Source organism: Quercus lobata, chromosome 1 (assembly GCF_001633185.2).
Source record: "Quercus lobata isolate SW786 chromosome 1, ValleyOak3.0 Primary Assembly, whole genome shotgun sequence".
NCBI classification, from domain to species: domain Eukaryota; kingdom Viridiplantae; phylum Streptophyta; class Magnoliopsida; order Fagales; family Fagaceae; genus Quercus; species Quercus lobata.
The window spans coordinates 12,059,591-12,079,673 of record NC_044904.1 but is presented as its reverse complement, the minus strand read 5'-3'; the positions used below and the strand labels follow the sequence as shown (position 1 = coordinate 12,079,673).

The following is a 20,083-nucleotide window of genomic DNA, read 5'->3' as shown; positions in this document are numbered from 1 at the left end:
ATGGCACATAAACCTCAAAATTCATCCGAAGAGAGCTCCGCGTTAACAGATGGGTTAATACCTTGATTGCGCGGATTCCTCGGTCCACCCTCTGATCCCCCAATATCAAAGGGGTTGATGCGATACGGCGTAACATATTGTCCAGAAGCACAACCAAAGCCCCTCGCTACTCGGCTACCCTCTCGGACGAATTACTTAGAGTTTGTCGTACTCGGACATCGCTCTTGCATGCATCGCGTAGCACTCAGCCGTTATCCCGGTTAGTTCCAAGAGTTTAATTTATTTGATGACTAACCTTGTTATGTTTGATAATATTTGTAAGTCTAAACTAGTAGGACTCTGTGTTAAGGCCTTTCTCTGCCTAGAATATCATTAAGGGCAAACTCATATTTAATATTCATGCATAAAGTAGTGGTTACGGAGAAGAAAGATATGTATAGAGAAATAAACACATATTTTATTAAGACAAAGGAACAGTACAGTGTACAATGGAAAGCTGAAACAAAGTCTACATCGAAGCTAACTACGTAAGTAACGAAGAATACAAGAGAGTAAAGATAAAGCCGAGGAGGCAGTTCAGAGGAGAGGTTGGCTACTGCCTCGAGACCTTATTCCCCCTCCATGCTTTTGCACGCCCATAACTCAGGCAGCAAAAGAACCCAACTTGGGGCCTGCACCGGTACAGAAAAGGTGCAGGAAACCTGACCTCAGGCTAACACCATCTACAGAAAAGGTGTAGGGAGCCGGAAGTTGGGAAGCCCCCGCAAAAATTTGCCTACTACAAGGCAGACGGCGCTGATGGCGGAAATTCCTTTTTCTGACATACCAAAAATCTGGCATGACCAGAACCTGTTTCGGATTTTGACTAAAAGAAGGAGGAATACCATCTTCCTCCTGTCAAGGCGGAGGACTGGCTTGAATCTGTGCCATCCTTGTCCATACCATATCACCTTGAGGATTCGGTGCCTCTGAAGCACGCGGAGACCTTTCATCCCTATCCAAGCCTCAAACATCTTGCTTTGGGGCAGTGGCACTAGAAAGAGAGATCGCGGATATGGAAGAAATATAGTTCTGAAGGGAACGGGAGAGTTCATGTGCAAGTAAAGTGATCCCCTATCCCATTTATACCCAGAAGTAAACCGATGGCATTTAATTCGCGCAGCGTCCCAAGGAACGCTACAGAAAAAATGTCTCTGGCTCGATTTCCAACGTCGTCTGCAACCCTGAGAATAAAGGAGTCTTGAGAGGGTGCACCTCGAACACTGGGACGCCAAAAGGTACCGCGTGATCAAAGGTTATGGAAACACCTCTTAATTTGTGGGCCCAGTAAATTCGCGGCCCAGGCCCGTTCAGCATATGGGCCCAGGGACAGAACCAAGGCCTTGTATGGTCCTCAGACCCAAGCCTATGGGGAAACCAAGTACAAAAAATTATAAAAATTACAAGTTTTGGACAGAACCAAGGCCTTGTATGGTCCTCGGACCCAAGCCTATGGGGAAATCAAGTATAAAAAATTATAAAAATTACAAGTTTTGGACAGAACCAAGGCCTTGTATGGTCCTCGGACCCAAGCCAATGGGGAAACCAAATACTTGGATAAGAAAAGGTTTGAATCCCGTAAGATGGGTTACTTGGTAAAAATGTCAGGTCACTTCATCCACGGCTTAAACACCATAAAAGGTTAAGGCCAATAAAGGTGTAAGGAAGGGGGTGGAAAGCCCCAGCACTTAGTCATATAAAAAGGCCGCTCATTTGGTGGGTGCTATATCTTTAAATGGTTATTCCTTACATGACATCAAGCCTTCGTTTCTCTCCTCGGCTAGCATGGGGTAAGTATTACTCTTCACTGATCGGCCTTATTATGTTAAGCATTTCTATTAAAGTTATGGCGACGTCTTTTTATTATCAAATCTTTTGGTCTTAGCCGTCATTGATTTAGATGCTATATTAATATGCCGAGCAGCGTTTGTAGATCCAAAAGAAAAAAAAGCATAGAGACAAAATATGCGAAATAAAATAACAACGATTTTTATTAATACGAAAAATTATTACAATGTACAAAGAAGGGCTCGAACGAGCCTATACAAAATGCGAACTGCCTAAACGATAGTTACATCCGTAGTACAGATAACTAAACTCCCAGGCGTCTTCTAAACTCGTTTTCAAAGTCTCTCCAATCTTTGCCTCGATACTGCTCATATAATGATAAGAACCTTCTTTGGGAAGAAATGGCGGAGAAGGAAATAGTAAGGAAGAAATCAATGAAGAAGATGGAGGAGATGAATGAAGAAGATGGAGGACATGAGTAAAGAAGGAGGAGAAGAAGAGAGAAGAGATGAAAAGAAAGAAAAAGGAGCAAAAGAGGGAGAAGTGAAAGCACCAGGATGGAACTGGTGCTGGGAAGACTAAGAAAGGGAGATAGAGAATAGCCCCAGTGAAGGAAGAGAGGAAGAAGTAGAGACGCTTAGTCCCGGCCTCGATCCTGACTCCCAACACATTGGAGCCATACTAGGTATGCTCATAGGAGAGCGGTTGGTACTGATGATGGGTGTTCTCGACTCAGTCACGCCGAAAGTTTGACGTGACGAGTCCCTGCTTCGGATTTTGATTGAAAGAAGGGTGAGGTTGATTTTGAGTCTTCGCCATCCCTGTCCCGATCGAGCCATAAGGAGCTTTATTGGAACATGGCGTCTATGGAAGGGGTTTGGCTCCTGCATCACTCGTTGTTATGATAAAGTGTATCACGATTTAGTTTGTGGACCAGTGGGTAAAATGAACCCTCGGGGAGGCCAAATATTTCAAATCTCAGAAAGATGAGAAGGAATTCTTTACAAAAACAATAACCTCCGCCTTTCCTTCTTATACTGAGGGTGGAGTGGGAGACATTTAATAGGTTCAGATATCCAAAGGAATCTGCCAACACGAACATGCCGGTTTCGTTTCTCCACCCCATCAAAACAAACCGCCGAATTAAAGCAGTCTCGTAAATAGTGGTCATTAAAAGCACGTTTTGGGATACCCAAACGATAAGAGCGCATCAAGCGCGAAATCAAAAGGCTGTCTCATAGACCGGCGCGTTTCTTGGACAGATGAGGAGCCGCCAGCATTATTAAAAGGCCAAATTGATTGGGCCGTAGGAAGAGGTTTGGCATCACCAAAACCCCCCTTTCCAACCAAGAGGTTAGACAGCCGGGTTTTGAGGGGTTATTGTGGGGCCCAAATGATTTACGGGCCAGGCCCATCTACCTGGGGAAAATCCGAAGGCCCAAGCCGAGGAGGGCTATGGCCCAAGCTCGACAAAATAGCCTGTGGATATCGCCGAGGACGGCTCAGTCCTCGGCAGACCCAAAGTCCCCCCCCTGAAGGAAGGGTAAAAACGGTATAGGACCGAAATCAGGACGAAAGATCTAAAATATCCAGGGAAAGCTGCTCTCACTGCCATTCAATGCTCTGAACCTGACAGAGCCGCAGTCTTTGGCTTTTACAACCACCCCCAACGACTTTGAATATGGGTTGATGGGACAAGTATCAATTTTGGAAAGATTGACCCTATACGTGGGCGAAGGACAGTGGACGCAGGCGAGTATAAAAGGAAAAATAAGTAACCTAACGAAAGGGGTTGGGAAAAATGGCCAAAAACCAGAGCCTCCCAGCCCACCTCCAGGAGAAAGACTCCAGGGGTGTAGGAAAACGTAAACTGGTACGAACACCGCGAAAAACCCACCGCCTATCGATCAAGGCCTAGCCTTCCAAACCCACGCTCTACAAATGATGTTGTTAGGGGTCTTTTCATGTGCGAACCCGACACTGTTACGGTCCGCCACGAATCGCGTCCTTACAGAGGTCATGACATTTTTTTTTTTTTGGTAATATAGTAAAAGAAGATTAACTCCAGATTATATGCATAAAGGTCTGAGCTGCTTCCTTTTCCAATACAGTAAAAGGTGACATGCGCTTCGCGCGTGCGATGAGGCTTTTTTTAGGTTTAGTGTCATAATTTTCCATTCATCTCAATTTGAGACGTTTCTCTCTTCTATTTGATTAAACCACACACATAGTGATTTTTATTTTGGACATAGAAAATACATTCATTAAAATGAAAAAACAGGTAGTACAAATAGGTGTGAAGAGGAAAAAAAATTCAAACACCAGCATAAATAAATAATTTTTATATTTTATATATAATTTTTATTTTGAGAATCTAATTTATAAGTGGATAAATTTAAAAATCAACAGGAAAGTAACCCTATTTTTTAGGCAATAAGAGTTAGACTTGTATTTTTACTAGGTTGTACTTTAGGTTTGTCTCTACTTAAACATAGGGGAGTATGAACATTTTTGAACAAAAAAAAAAATGAAGATTCCAAATTTGGGAAACCCCTTTAAATAGTAGTATAGATGGCATGATACATATTGACACTAACTTAATAGATCCAGGAAAAAAATTTATTTAACAACTGGATAAGCAAAATCGAAACAATATAGAATGATGGATAAATTACATTTGAAAACCTAAAATTAAAGGATGGTTCCAAACTTTCAAATCAAACTTTTTACTCTACAAAATGCATCAATTTAAATCATAGACTAATTACGAATAATAACATTAATAGCAAATATGTAAATAAAATGATAACGTAGTATTTGGGAGTGAATATGCATGACACATTGTTGATGACACATTGTTGAAATCACCTACTTGAGAGTGAATATGCATGACACATTGTTGAAATCACCTACTTGAGAGTGAATATGCATGACACATTGTTGAAATCACACACCATTGTTTCATTTGAACATTTTTTTTCATTAACAATGACCTAGTAGGTGGGCAAAAAGGCCAGCCCATTCCCAAACCAATTCAAGCCCATCTAGGGTTAGGTTGGCCCAAGACAGACCCACACGGGCCACACTACCTAGGTGAGTATTGAGATGTTTTAAGTGAAGGACCCCACCTCAACAAAGCACTTCAACAAATATCCATTGTAGCCGAGGACATAAATTAATGCCTTGAGGGAATCTGCTGGCTGAACACAGGATTCGGCCTCAAACACAAGTTACTAGAAAATCATTTCAATAGTAGGACAATGTTTCCCATCTTTGGTACATGATTAGACACATTAAAATAATAACCCAGACTCAAGAAACCACCCAAACTTTATGAGTGGAGGGACCCATGTACACGCATGATATTCTTTTATCATGACAGATCCACTGAGGCAAAGGTATAAAAAGGAAGGGAGGGTTAAGAAAAAGGGGGTGGAACCTAATCCAGGGGAAGGAAACACGAGAGAAAAGACTAAGGGTAGAACGCAATCTAGAGGATAAGAAAGTCCAGCTTGGATTTCAAAAATGGTAACTTGGCCGCGTGATAGTATCCTTGGCTAGCCAAATTTCCAAGTAGCTCATTATCAAAACACCATCTGAATTGCTTCTTGGATCTCCCATTATGAGCCAGACCTAATTTAGAATACAAATTAATTTGGGGTCTAGGCCCAATTAGGGCAAGGTTGTTGGGAAACAACCATCATAGACCTTATAAAATATAAATAGATTAAGTGTGCGTTTGGGTTATGATGAAAAATGAAAATTATTTCACCATTCAGCTTATTTTTGCTATTATTTATGAGTCTCATTACACTTTTTTGCACTATTTATGGGCTCCATTGTACTATTTCAACTAACTTTTACATTTATACTTTCAACAATAATTTTTCAGTTTCAACAAAATAAGCGGTATCAAATACACCCTAAGGCTTATCGCCAATACGCTGCCTTTTGTGACTAGTTAATCTAATATAATTCGAACAAAACTTCTCTCCAAACTCATCGTATATATTTATAATGAGCGTGAATTTTGAAAATCTAACTGTTAGATTGTATTTTCTTATTACATCCTTAATACTTACAAAATTTCAAGAAAATTAAAAATCAATTGCTATGTCATCAAATAAATGTTATAATTTCAAGTTTTTGTAATCTAAAATTGTATATAAAAAATAAATTAATTGATCAAATAGTAAATAATATTCGATTTGAGCGAAATTTGATATGCATGTTAAGAACATAAGAAACATGAAATTCAATGGTTAGATTTTCAAAATTCACACCCAAAAAAAAAATATATGAGAAGTTTGAAGAGTTTTTCTCCAAACTAGTTTAGAAATAAACTTTGTTCATATAATTCAACCTCTTAACCAGAAAACAAAAATATATATATATATATATATAAATAGATTTATGGATTGAATTAAAACATTTAAAAAAGTGTAAGATTAATTTGAAACTTTTAAAAGTATGAGATTTTAATTTCAAAACCCCTAATATCATAGTCTAAAATGACAAAGCGAGTACTCTAGAAAATATTAAAAAAAAAAAAGTTCACCAAAAACATTAAAAAAATATTATTATTCATTCATGTTCCATTCTATTCTCATATAATACAAAACGTGCGTTTCAGCTTTTTCAAGTAAGAGAGACTTCCATCTCAGCCGTACTTTCCTGATCAATCACATCAAGAAAAACAGGATCAACGGTGACCCGACTGTCCACGCGGACCATGAACTTGTGGTGCCACCACAACAACTTCGCGGTACCACCGATATCCACAGTCGCGTCCAGCACCATCTCGCGCCTCGCCACGTCAGCCAAGAACTTGACGGCGTGGTGAGCGAGCTCCACGCCGTCGAGCCGAGCCGGGAGGCGGAGCGTCTGGCAAGACTGTGGACCCTGGGAGCCGGCCTGGACCTCGGCGGAGCCGAGCAGGGAGCCGTCGTAGAAGATGGACATGGTGGTGGAGGAGTAGTGGATGGGCACGATGTTGGGGTTGGTGACGTGGACGGTGAGGGTGAGCTCGACGTCGAGGACTGGCAGGTTGAGCTTGAATGAGGTGAGGCTGATTGATATCACGTGGAAAGTCGGGTCTTTCGGCTTTGCTGAAATCAGCGCCGACGCTGCCGCCGCCGACGCCGCTCCGATTAGAGCGGAGCTCCAGCTCCATTTTACCTTTTTGCCCATCATTTTTACACCAAATTACTCTCCTTCTTTTTAGGCAGAAACGGTGCTGCTGCTCGTTTCTTGGAGTTCAGAAATGAGGACACAGAGAGCTTCAAGTAGAGAAGGGGTGGATGGTTTAAATGACAATAATGCCCTCGGTGTATTTTTGTAGGTTAGCTACATTAGAGGTTACTGTTGGTCATTTGACTAGGATGAAGCATCAAAGCAATGTGGACAGGTGTCGGCAGTCGTTTATGTCTGAACTGTTAGGGCGGTTTGGAAATATTATTCTAATAACGTTGTTTGTATTTTTTGGAAATATATATGGGTATGTGGAAATACATATAATATTGTTTAAAAACTAAAAACATGTGTTTAACGGGTTCTTAAACTCGGTTCTTTTATGAACACACATTTTGATATTGATACGATTTGCATATTTGTTAACGGGTGATTGAATAATATTACTCACACACAGGTTTACCATTGGATCTTAGAAAAAAAAGTAATTAAATCATCATTTGTTTGTGTTTAAGTTGTGTTAAAAAAAGTGTTAAAAGTGTGTGTTACTTACTTTTTGGTTGCTAATTAGAGTTTGGATTGAACTTGGGGTCGAGGTAGGTTTTCCTATGCTACTACTGTGAGTCGATGTCTTTGCCTAGTGTGATTTTTGTTGTTTGAACACGTGTTGTGCTTTGATTTGTTTTGAGTTAGAAAGATCTTAAGAGAGGAAGACAAGCATAGAACTCATGCCAATGGGTCATATATGGACTGTTATTATTGTGCTTTCGCTTGAACAACAAAATAATATAATTAATAAGTGAAATAAGATAAAAGGTGGTGTAGTGTAGTAACTGTAGTTATGAGATAAAGTATTCAGCAGCAATATTATGTAGAGATTTATATCATTTACAGTTAGATCATGTCAAAGGATGTGTGCAAAAACATGGATTAACTTCTAAGTTCTAATAATGCTAGAAAAATAGGATCAGCGTGTTTAGTAAGACTTAGATTAAAAGTAATATGCTTTACAAATTTAAAATGACATATTTAATCACGTAAGTGCTATTCATCTAGCAAAGCTATGAGAAAATGTTAGTGAAGTCAAAGTAAACTTTAATTAAAATTAGAGCAAAGGCATCTAGTAATTATGGTCAAATTTGTTTAATGAAATCCGAGTAAGCATGTTCAGTAAGTAATAGAAAAAATCCGTCATTGCTATCGAATAGATTTAGCAAAATAATATAAAGAGATTATCAAAAGCTAACTCTCGATGTTCAACAATGACAAAATAAAAATGTTCATCATAATTCAATTGGAAATTTCTATCAATGTCAAATAAGTGAGATTAACTGTACTGCAACGTAAACAACCAACGGTAACATAAAATTCAACAGTAATTGTGACATTGACGGAAATTTAAATCAAATAAGTGTTTATGTAAACTGTTGAAAAATAAATGGGCTATTAATCCTTGTTTGGGCCCATCATTTTATGCCCAATAATTATTTAAAAATGTTTTCTAGCTAACTATGAAACAAGGCCGACAAATGACCATAGACGTCAACCTTTCGCGGGTGGATGAAAGAGAGCCACAACAAGTTTATAATACGAAACGAAAGAAAAATAAAAATATTGGCCAAGGAAAGTTGTAAACTTCTCTATTATATATCCTATCATTCTTTTCTTTCTTCTGAATTGACCTATTAGTAATTTGGTACTATTCGCTAAGCTTCTTTTTTCATTTGTTTTCAAAAGACTCACTTTTTGATAACTGAAATCTATATTGATGTTAAATATTACCTTATTCTTTTAAAAGTTTGAGCTATTTGGATTTTAGGCGATGATAAATTTAATTATTTAACTACATAATTTTAACAATTTTCTTTACATAGGTAAGACTCAATACGTTTTAAATGTGAAGTAGTGTGGTGAAGACATTTGATACTATGTTAAATTACATATTCTTTAAAAATACTTAAGTTATTAGAAAATGATAAATTTAATTATTTAATAACATAATTCTAACAATTAATAGCTCCAACTCCAACTAAGTCATTTTCCCATGAAACTGCATTGAGAAATCATCAAATGGGGCAAAAGCATCAACCTCGATACACATACACTAAAAGAATAGCATTGAAAAGAGTAGAAGATACGGTTTCTAATTAAATTTCTAAGTGAAACACTAAAAAGTTCAAGGCAGTGGAATTCAATTCTGCACAAGTTGTATGAAAAATAGTTAGTTCTGTTAAACTGGCTTGGCCTGCACATTCATATCATCTTTGGATTGAAATAAAAAGAAGATTGCATAATATGAAAATGCTGTACATAAATAAGTATTAATTGTTGATATCAGAGATAGGTTGCTTCATTTGGGAATGTATATGGATTCTTCACGTTGAATAGAAGATTTGCTAAGTCACGGAATTTTCTTTTAGCATAGTTGATGTTAGGTGAAATTGTTTGTTACTGGTTGTGGTTGATCAGATTTTGCAGCTTGGGACTTAATTTGCATTGAGTTCATGATCTAATAATTAATTATTGCTGCCTGTTGAAAACGCGGCCAATTAAAACTAAAATTATTAAGGAGTCAGATGATCTGAACTCTAAACTCATCCATGATTTTCTTTGATTTTATTGATTCTCATTCCAATATAGAAATATTAACCAAGTCGGCACCTCTTACATATTTTACAATATATCACCCAATAATTGAATATTTCCTTATATGTACATGTTTTGTCACAATCTAGAACACCTTGTGATTGAAAAAAGAAACCCCACCTAAATGCAAGTCGTGCAAACCATCAAGTTTTTGTAGTAGGCTAGGACTCCATAGTCTATATCTTCTTCCCTACAAATAGGAAAGAAAGATGTCCCTTATTTCATGTGTATTTTTGTAGTTCTTCTTCAAAGTGAGTGAAGATCATGAAAATATCTAGCACATCTGCTGTTGCACTATGCCTTGGGTTCATCTTGATGAGCTTCACAGGCCATTGTTATGGTCAACTTCAGGTAGGATTTTACAGGGAAAAATGTTTGGTAGATGTTGAGGCAATTGTAACCCAAGTTGTCGCGGCAAAATTCAATGAGGACCCGACTATTGCGCCAGCTCTCATTCGCATGCAATTCCACGATTGCTTTGTTAAAGTGAGCTCTTTTAATTTCTTTACTTTTTATATCTAGGTACCACAAAATGGTTAACATGCATGTACTCCATTTTGTTTAACATATATACCAATTAAATATATTATTTTCAGTTATAGCTATGTGGCTTAGTGGCATTCTACCTCTCTTTTTGTGCGATTAGGATTGATATGTACATAATGTTTTTTTAAAAGATGTAAAAAGTGTGATCTCACTTAAAATTTTAAATGGCTTCACATTCTATGTAGTGTCATATAGAAGTTCATGCTCCCTAATGCATTCTAGATGTTAGGAAATACCACAAACCCAAAATAAAATGTTGCCAGAATTTTTGTTATTGTGGCGCTCTTCATAATAATATTGCAGAGGAAAATTATTAGTTTATGCAAATGTGTATAACATTGTACACTTTCATGCAAATGTATATTGTATATATTTATTTAGTTTACAATGTAAATTTTATATAAATTAATAATTCTCCCATTGCAAATTTTTTTTTATTTACAATTATTATTAGCTTTTATGGGTATTTGTTTTTGTTTTTTTGTTTTGTTTGCACAACATGGGCTAACGCTATATTTAACATGAAAAGGGATGTGATGCATCGATTCTACTGGATGGGAATAACACCGAGAAAACTGCACCTCCAAATCTAAGTGTGAGGGGCTTTGAAGTTATCGACGCAGCAAAGGATGCCGTGGAGGCCGTCTGCCCAGGAGTTGTCTCTTGCGCTGATATTATTTCTATGGCTACCAGGGACGTTTTTGCTTTGGTAATGAATAGATATACTCTCTTCAATATATTGACTTAATTGGAACATAATTTTATCATTGTCAGCTAGCTCCATTATCATAGTATGAACTTAAATGCCAAGCATAAATTTCAATATACAATGGCCTGTACGTAGTCAGTAGATCAAATGGTTCCTGGTGATGATATGCAACTGTGTTGACAATAACATGTGGTAATTAGATGGATAACATAATAAATAAATAAATAGAGTATGATAATATTCGATGATGCAGATTAACGAAGGATGCCGATACGATGTACAAACGGGGAGAAGAGATGGCTCGGTATCCCTTGCCCAAAACGTTGATCTTCCAAGTCCTAGGATATCAGTGAATGACTCCATTGCTGCATTCGCTAGAAAAGGACTTAGTGCTACAGACATGGTTTATCTTCTTGGTACTAAACAATATATATCTTACTACTACTTATCTTATTATATATATATATTCTTATTTATGCATTGTAAAACCACTTAAGCTTTTTGTTAATATATATGCCATGTTTCATGATGTATAGGTGGTCACACCGTTGGAGTTGCACATTGTTCCCTCTTCCAAGATCGCCTTTACAATTTCCAAAACACTGGGAAACCTGACCCTACCATGAATCCATGGTTAGCCAGTCAGCTAAGACCTATCTGTCCCCAAAACTCAACAGGCAGCAACACCGTTAATCTTGACCAGAGTTCTCAAAGTTCGTTCATCTCCAAGTCATACTACTGGCAAATCTTAATGCGTAATGGGATTCTCCAAATTGATCAAGAGCTAGCTTTGGACCCACTAACTAGGAGCACGGTTCAAGGGATAGCTTTATTTTCCGATTTTCGATCTAAATTTGGTCAGGCCATGGTTAAGTTGGGAGCAGTTGAAGTCCTTACTGGCACACAAGGGGAAATAAGGAAATCATGCCGAGCCATTAACACAAATTAGTCGTAATGCAAAGTCTATATAAGTTCTAATATTGATTTTATGCCTTGGTTTGTTTTGTCTTAAATTGTGTTAAGTAACTGTCTCTGTTTTATTTCATTTCATTTGTTTTTTCTTTTCTCTTTGTTTCCCTGTAATTTTTTGTATGACGAGGATATTCACATGATTCTCCCGAGTCCCAATCAATAAAAAAAAGTTATTTCTTATCAATTGTATTTCAAGGAGTCTACATAATTATTGAAATCTAGAAAATTCAATTGTAATTTCTCCTAAAAATGGGTTTTGGCATTTATTTATGTTGGTACTTGGTAGTTGGTAATACTTTTGTTGAACTAAGCTATAGTAGTTCATTTAAGCTAGTGCGTGCATTTCTGTTGCTTGGTGGTTAGACAAATTTGGAAATTGCAATAAATATCTTTTAGTCCTCAAGACAATTAGAGTAGAGCTTGGAGATATTACTAATTAGTGACTTAAAACTTGATGCTTTAAACCCAGCTAACATGAGCAAATATTTAGTACTCCCAATAGTACAATGATGTGGTACTTCATCTAATATGATAGTAGGTCTCACTAAATAAATTTTTGGTAAGATCTATCATTCATGTGAAAAGAGAGAGGATCACATCGTTGTACTTCAGAATTTGGTGTATCCAATAATTTTCCTCAATACAATTTTTTATTTTTTTTTATTTTTATTATACTAGATAAAAATTCTATTTTAACCTAATCTAAGTGTATATGTGTGTGAATTTCCCTTCTGGAGACTTGAACCCCGGCCTTTGCCCCCAACCCCACATGAACTTAGTATTTATATAGTGACCATTACGCCAAGAGTGCGCGGTGGTACCTTAATACAGATTGACATACTAATGAAATGGATGTTATGAAACTTACCAAAAATGGAATGATACTCTCTATTTCGCTTTAAATTAAAAGAGTACATTTTATGGTTAAATTTTATTTTTTGAATGACATTTAGAATTTTAAATGATATGGTATTTGATATATCTTGATATTCACATACACGATTGCATTGATTAATGCAACACAAATAACAATATATTTTCATAGAAGAATTTTTCAGTGCACTTATGAAGTAGGGTGAGCAAAACCCATCTCTGTCCCATCATTTATATAGTGGGAAAAATTCATGGGGGCAGAATGGGTTAGGACAAGTTAAGTTGGGCGAAAAGGTTTTGCCATCCCCACATCGAGGTCAAAAATAGTTATCAAATGCATCATACGTAGAAAAACTTCTGAATTGACTTTAGATTACCATTGATTGAGATATTTTTAGAATTGACTTTAGATTATCATTCGTTTCATGCCTATCATAGGAACTAATGTGTAGAATTATTTAATTTCTTTCATTTGTTTAAAATATATATATTTTTATGTTTATGTTTATGTCAAAAAAAGTTTGTTAGATTCATTAAAATTAACAAAAATAAATCCAAGTTGATAGGCATTTAGAGGATTGCGTAAGTGAGCATTAGGCATAAAACTAGCATGAAATAAGAGTGAAATGGTCTCTTAATAATGCTTTTATTTGGACTAAGTGTCTATTTAGAAACAACTTATTTAGCTTTTTGTTGAAAACTTTTTACTGAAAATGTGTTGAAGTATACTTGTACCTTCAAAAAAGTGGGAAAAGTGAGGTTTTTAAAAGTTGTACATAGAAAATAAAAGCTATAAGCTAAAAGTTGAAACTGATGCCAAATAGTAAATTCTAATTTCTTAACCCATTTATCGCTGTCTCTTATAAGAAAATTGTTGATAGTTTTATGTGGATGTACCAAACAATTTCTTTTAACATGTACTAATTGATATCCTTAGCAATGTGTGGTGCATTTCGAAAAATTTTGTAAGAAATTATCTTATGCTACATTGGGTTCATCAATACTATTATTGTTAGTCACGGTTAATCTAAGAAGTTTTTATTTATTTATTTTATGAAAACTAATTTCAAACTAAACCTAGTGCCTTGACATATTTTTTATTCCAAAAGTGGTTATCCTTTGTCATGAGTTGTAGAAGTGTAATTAGACAAATATATTTACAATGTTTAAGAAATTATAGATATCAATGTAAGAGGAAAAAAAAAGTACAACTATCTTCCAAACGTCAATGTTTAATCAAATCCTGTTAAAGCTCAAAATTAAGGTTTTTTTTTTTTTTTTTTAATGAGCACTGTTAGTGCAAAATTTAAAATTGGCAATACTCTCTGTTATTTTATATATGTATCCCAAACTAATATGAAAATAAAGTTTGGCGATATGCATTCATTTATCAACAAGAAACCACAATGGTTGAGAAGTGATTCCAAGAATATATATCTATACTATTAATAACAGGATTCCCTGATTGGTTTTCAACATTTTGCGTTCTAAAATACCCTTACAAATTCTTAAACTCTTTGAAATAGTCCTATCTTTTATTTAAATAATCTTAAATTAAAAAACACAAACGGGTTAAAAGAATAATTTATTGTTCTTAAGTTTTAGGTTTTTTCTTTTATCTTCTCCATTCAGCCTAAAATTTAGGACACTATCTTTATTTCATTTTTAAACATTATTTCATGTTATCTTACATTTTTCTTAAAAAAACGCTGTTATTTATATATCACTTATAAACATTACAACACTAAACCAAAAGAACAAATAAATAAAAAAGAGCATTATTGTACGCGTAAAGCATATGTGATGAATCTAGTGTGTGTGTGATGAATCTAGTTCATGCCCATACAGCCCATGAACTTTTATTTTGGCTAACTTCATAAACTTTACACACTTGCCAAATTAACACTTCTGTTAACCTCCCGTTAAAACACAAATAGAATTCATGTGCATCTCACCAATTATCCAAGGGTTGAACCATGTGAGAGGGAGAGAGACCTACATATGGCGTAGTTGAGAGGGAGAGTGGGGAGGCGATAAGATTTTATTTTTTGGACAACATTTAAAATTGTAAATGATGTGATATTTGATACACTATAAGATTCAAATACATGGTTGAATTGATTAATTAAACACAAACAATATTATCTTTTCATAGAAGAATTTTCCGATGCACTTATGAAGTGGGTTGAGCAAAACCCAGTCTCATCCCATTACCTATATAGCGATAAAATTTCTTGTAGGGGCAGAACGGGTAAGGACACCTCAAGTGGGGCAAAAATTTTTTGCCATCCTCACATCGGGGTCAAAAATAGTTTTTCATTTTTTTTTTTTTTTTTTTTTTTTTTTTTTTTTTGTGTGGTCACATTCTGCATCTCCCTCCCAAATGCATAGTTGAAGAAAAGGCTTTTGATGATGAATTGAAAATGGGATATTTGGTGTTTCTCCCTAGTGAATGAATTCATAAACTATCCTCAGTCGGGGGGTTGCAGTTCAAGAGCTTGCTCTGTTCTTCTTCTTCTTTGGCTACATGTCAAATTGTTGAGAATGGTACTTGGACCACTGTCTGACATTTCCATATAATGGAATTGGATATATCTCATCAATTGTCGCGACCTCGAGTGATTGAGCTGTTCTTAACAACTGCCTGGCATAAATGGCTTCACCGAAACAAGACCAGACTCCAAGAGCACACAGTCCCGCTGGAGATGATTAGAGATGCGGCTTGCAAATTTCGGCAGATTTTCAAGCAGAGCCGAGACTACCCATGCAGCAGAAAACCGATAAAACCGAGACAAACACGAAGATGGATGCCTCCAAAACCAGGTGAGTATAAAATAAATTTTGATGAAGCGATGTTTAATGAGAGCGAGGAGGCAGGGATTGGTGTTGTGGTGCGTGATTCATCAGGACAGGTCATAGTTGCTTTGGCCGAAAAGGTGGGGAAACCTTGCAACAGTGAGTTGTTGGAAATGTTAGCGGCAAGGCGAGTTGTAATTTTTGCCACTGAAATTGGTATACATCAGCCACACTTTGAAGGAGATTCAGAAACAATAATCAAGGCTCTACAAACGTGTACTTTATTTTCCTCCTCTTTTGGTCACCTTGTAAAAGATACCTAGTCCACGCAAGCTCCTTTAGGAGTTTTTCTTTCTCTCACACTGTTTGGCAAGAAAATGCGGAGGATTCTGGCTTTTTGCCATTTCTGGGAAAAATATTTGGCATAATGCCCCTGTTTCGAAACTATATAGGGGCGTGCCCCTGTTTAAATACTCGATCACTGTAAAGGCGAGTTACTTAAATAACTCGACTATGAAGAAACCAAGTTGTGGGCAGGTGCTTGCCACGCTGGTGTTCCAGCTTGGCTTTTGATATGCCATGTAATCATTTTGGGTTTTTATTATCTTAATCTGTTATGTGTTTTAGTTTTTGATATGGACCTGAAAATGACATCTAATTTATTACTTGGTTATTTATTATGGAACTTTGACATGGTATTTTTGTTTAGTTAGTATGGAGTGTGGAACATTTTGGACTACTAGTTGTTTTAGTGGAAGAATTGCCGAAGTATTTGCATTTGTTGTTATTTTGATTTTTTTTACTTGATTTATGATTGAATTCTGAATGTACATACATGGGCAACATAACAGGCTATTCGACAATGTGGGAGTGGAATTCAAACGTGTTAAGTGTAATTTTTTTTATTATTATTATGTTTTGAATTTGAAACAACAGAGAACAGGCCGAGATAGTTTTTATTTATTTATTGTTTTTTCAAAATATAAACGTGGTACATATGTTTTTTTTTATAGAAGTTCACTTTTTTCATTACATTGTTTGTTTTCAATTTTTATCAATTTAAGAGTTTAAACCATTTCTTATGAATTAGAGATAAAGATAAGTTTATTACATTAAGGGTATTTCATAATTTTCATTAGTTGTTTAGCTCTTTCCCTGAACGTCAGGGGCAATCTCAAAAAATAAAATATTATAAAATTTAGTATTTAGTTGAGTTTTTATCATCTTGTACTCAACCCGAGGTTTTTTTAAGATTATGTATTAAAATATTTAAGGGGTTTCTCTTGTTTGGAGTCCCCATTTTATTAATTAAGTGAATGTCCTTAACGTCTATATTTAAGTTGTGACTATTGAATGAAAGATAGTGAGGTAAAAATACATGTCTAACTTGCACTAAAACATTGCCTACAAAATAGGATTACTCTCCTGATGGTATTCAAATTACTTTATTCACTTATAAAAAAAATTTCATTAAAACAAACACGTTTGTTTGTGAATACATCTGCCATGATAACTGATAAAAAAAAAATTTATAATAATGTGGTACCAAAAAAGAACACACACATCTGCCGTTATTGAAAAAAAAATAAAAATCAATTACCTTTATTTAAAAAAAAAAAAAAAGAGTCAATCGTAGCACAATTCTTATCTCAATCCAATTATCACAACAATTATGTTTTGAACAATTACAAAAAAAATAAAATAAAATAAAATAAAATAAATCCATAAGAAATAAAAACAATAAATAAAAAAGCCTTCAAAAAATTCATCCACTCTTTCTTACCTACGTACAAGTATAAACTCTCCTCATATAAAACAGAGAAAATAAAATTTAACTCCCCATTATCATGAAACAGTTACAGTCTATCAGTTACAATATTATTTGACTCTGTCTATCCTTATCCTCATGTCTCATCTGCAAAAGGTCCTTAGAAAAAATGGTCAACATTATTTGACGCTGAGTCAAATGATCAATTCTGTCGAAGTAAGGAATGAAATGGTCTTTTTCTTCCCAAGTATGTTTAAATTTATTTGGAAATGTACATTTCTATATGTTAAGGTCGAATAACTGCATATTACGTAATGAAACAGTTTGGCAAATGCCCATACATGTTTCATTGCTAGGTGGTGTGCATATCTGGATTTTATGTTCCAATATGGCTCAATGTCATGCTGCAAAATCATAACTGACACGGGGTATATTACATTAGCGTTACGACAACTAACCTATTGCTCGTTATATTCGCAACTTAATTATATACAAGTTTTTTTTTGTTTTTCCTACGCAAAAAATATATAGAGAAAATACTTATTGGCTATCCAAAGCCAAGTACAGTTACCAAAACAACATACCCAATGTTAACAACAATACAAGCAATTACAGGCTAACAGGCTAAGACAGATTCCAAATTAACGTTCAAAAGGGAAACAAAAAAGATATTCAACAACACTTTAGCCCATCTGTACTGCAAACTTGAGCCATAGGGGTCATAAAAACACATATATTTAGTATTACTAGATTCATAAATGCCACAAGCAAGAGCCATAGTTTCACCTTCATTTTGTGCTTCCTTGTCGTGTCGAATCATGAACTTCGTCATCCCCCATAACATGGGCTACCACTTCACTTAGCATGTTAGTACTCAAGGTTGCAATCCTCCTTGTGTGGTCACGCTCCTCAATGGCAACGTTTAACTGATACCTCAACAATCTGTTCCTAACGTCTCCATCACAATAGTTGGTTCCTTCGCTTTAAGACGCCATTTCAAAACTTGATGGCAACATGGTAGGAGATGTCCACGATTGGGAAGCACCATACTGCACGTTCCTACCATTACGTTGCATGAATTCCATGTATGCAGATTCTGCTTCCCGTCGATCCTTGTATGACTTGTGTTCAGCGTTCGCGAATCTATGAACTTGTCTACTTGCTTCTGTCCAATTGTCGTATATGCCAGGAGCACGACCAACGAAAACAACATAGTATCTGCCACCCTAAAAGAGTTCGTACAACAACACTGTATGTTAAAACCATATTTGTTGTGCTAGGGTTAGAACTTACGAAGTTTCGATACTGAGGTATTAGATAAACATGTACCATGTTGCTCTACCAACAGGTGCCAGTGGACTGCAGCAACGTTGACGTTTCTTGTTCAAAGATCTGACAAACAGTTGCATAATCAGCATTTGGTTTGTACAGTGGTAAATTATTTAATGACAAGTACAAAAAAAGGTGGGCATGTTACCTCTAGAAGCGAAGGAGGCTTCTCTTCTCCATGTCTGAATGTTTTCCTCTGCCAATACCCCCAAACAGAAAGAGAGGAAGCTGTCATTTTATATAAAGTGGAATATCTGTAGTACTCGATTGTAAAAATATCGAGTACAACATATAACTCGCCTTTCCCAATGGCGAGTATAAACAACTATCCTACCGGCCAGTTTGGTGAAGTAAATAATACTCGGTCTCCTTAGGGACGAGTTTTATTAAACTCCATTTCAGAATCACTGTGCGTTCTGCTGGTAGTTGTAGGTTTTAATAGTACTCGGTGTCTGAAGAATCGAGTTATATGTAACTCGATTTGTGCAGGGACGAGTTAGTTTTATGACGTACAAGGTTTTAATAGTACTCGGCTTCTATATAATTGAGTTATACATAACTCGATTTCTTTTGAGCCAAGTACTGTCCAACCATAACACACCCCCCACCCGCCCAACTTTCTGGGACCACTTACCAATTATATTTGACACTATCGTTCTGAATTCTGGATGTGGACCGGTCTGAGATTGCAACCATTGTGTCACAGCTAGTACCAGCTTCAACTTCAATTAACCATCTGCACAAAGCACGCTAATTCTCTCAAGTGCACTTCATCTCTGTTCTGTCAACATCTCAGTTGATAGGTAAATAATACTTGATAACACTTTACAGCAACACAAATTTTTTCAATGTTGTGGGTGTTGAATTGGGGTATCTGAACAAAATTATGTGGTACAATTTTTGAGAACAGAAATTATTTCAATATTGTGGGTCTTCAATGCTAAGTATCTGAACATAATAATGTGGTACATGTTGCATGCTAGGAATTATCTCCCTTATTTGCAATGCTTTTGCATGCTAGGAATTATTTCAATGCTTATGAATTATCTCCCTTAGAGCAACACGAATTTTTTCAATGTTGTGGGTCTTGAATGGGGACATCTGAACATAATACTATTGTGGACAATTTTTGAGAACACAAATAATATGAATGTTGTGGGTCTTCAATAGGGGGTATTTGAACATAATAATGTGGTACAATTTTTGAGAACATAAATTAGTTGAATGTTGTGGGTCTTCAATGGGAGGTATATGACCATAATAATGTGGTCCATATTGCATGGTATGAATTATCTCGCTTATTTGCAATGCTTTTGAGTTCTCATTTGTTGAACAATATCCAGCATGAAACCCGACCACATTATGCAAACATTTTCGTTATCGAAATGAAGTCTGATGGAGTAGACGATATAATTATTCAATAGTAT

The 20,083-nt window shown here is 35.9% G+C and overlaps 2 protein-coding genes across 2 annotated transcripts; one reads left to right on the top strand and one right to left on the bottom strand.

Moving 5' to 3' along the window:
* Positions 1–6,380: 6,380 nt before the first annotated feature.
* On the bottom strand, positions 6,381–7,128 carry LOC115978787. Its single transcript, XM_031100697.1, has one exon. The coding sequence runs from the start codon at positions 7,018–7,020 to the stop codon at positions 6,466–6,468; it is 555 nt and encodes a 184-aa protein (XP_030956557.1). The 5' UTR covers positions 7,021–7,128; the 3' UTR covers positions 6,381–6,465.
* A 2,799-nt stretch (positions 7,129–9,927) lies between these two features.
* Positions 9,928–12,034, top strand: LOC115995132 (peroxidase 60). The gene is made up of 4 exons (XM_031119573.1): positions 9,928–10,149; positions 10,739–10,918; positions 11,172–11,334; positions 11,455–12,034. The coding sequence occupies exons 1-4, from the start codon at positions 9,928–9,930 to the stop codon at positions 11,865–11,867; spliced, it is 978 nt and encodes a 325-aa protein (XP_030975433.1). The 3' UTR covers positions 11,868–12,034.
* Positions 12,035–20,083: the final 8,049 nt, after the last annotated feature.

Bases quoted from the DNA above. Each gene is read 5' to 3' on its own strand.
- LOC115978787 (XM_031100697.1), bottom strand. From the start codon at position 7,020: ATGATGGGCAAAAAGGTAAAATGGAGCTGGAGCTCCGCTCTAATCGGA.
- LOC115995132 (XM_031119573.1), top strand. From the start codon at position 9,928: ATGAAAATATCTAGCACATCTGCTGTTGCACTATGCCTTGGGTTCATC. The intron at 10,150-10,738 runs GTGAGCTCTTTT...TAACATGAAAAG, and splicing joins TCCACGATTGCTTTGTTAAA to GGATGTGATGCATCGATTCT. The intron at 11,335-11,454 runs GTACTAAACAAT...CATGATGTATAG, and splicing joins AGACATGGTTTATCTTCTTG to GTGGTCACACCGTTGGAGTT.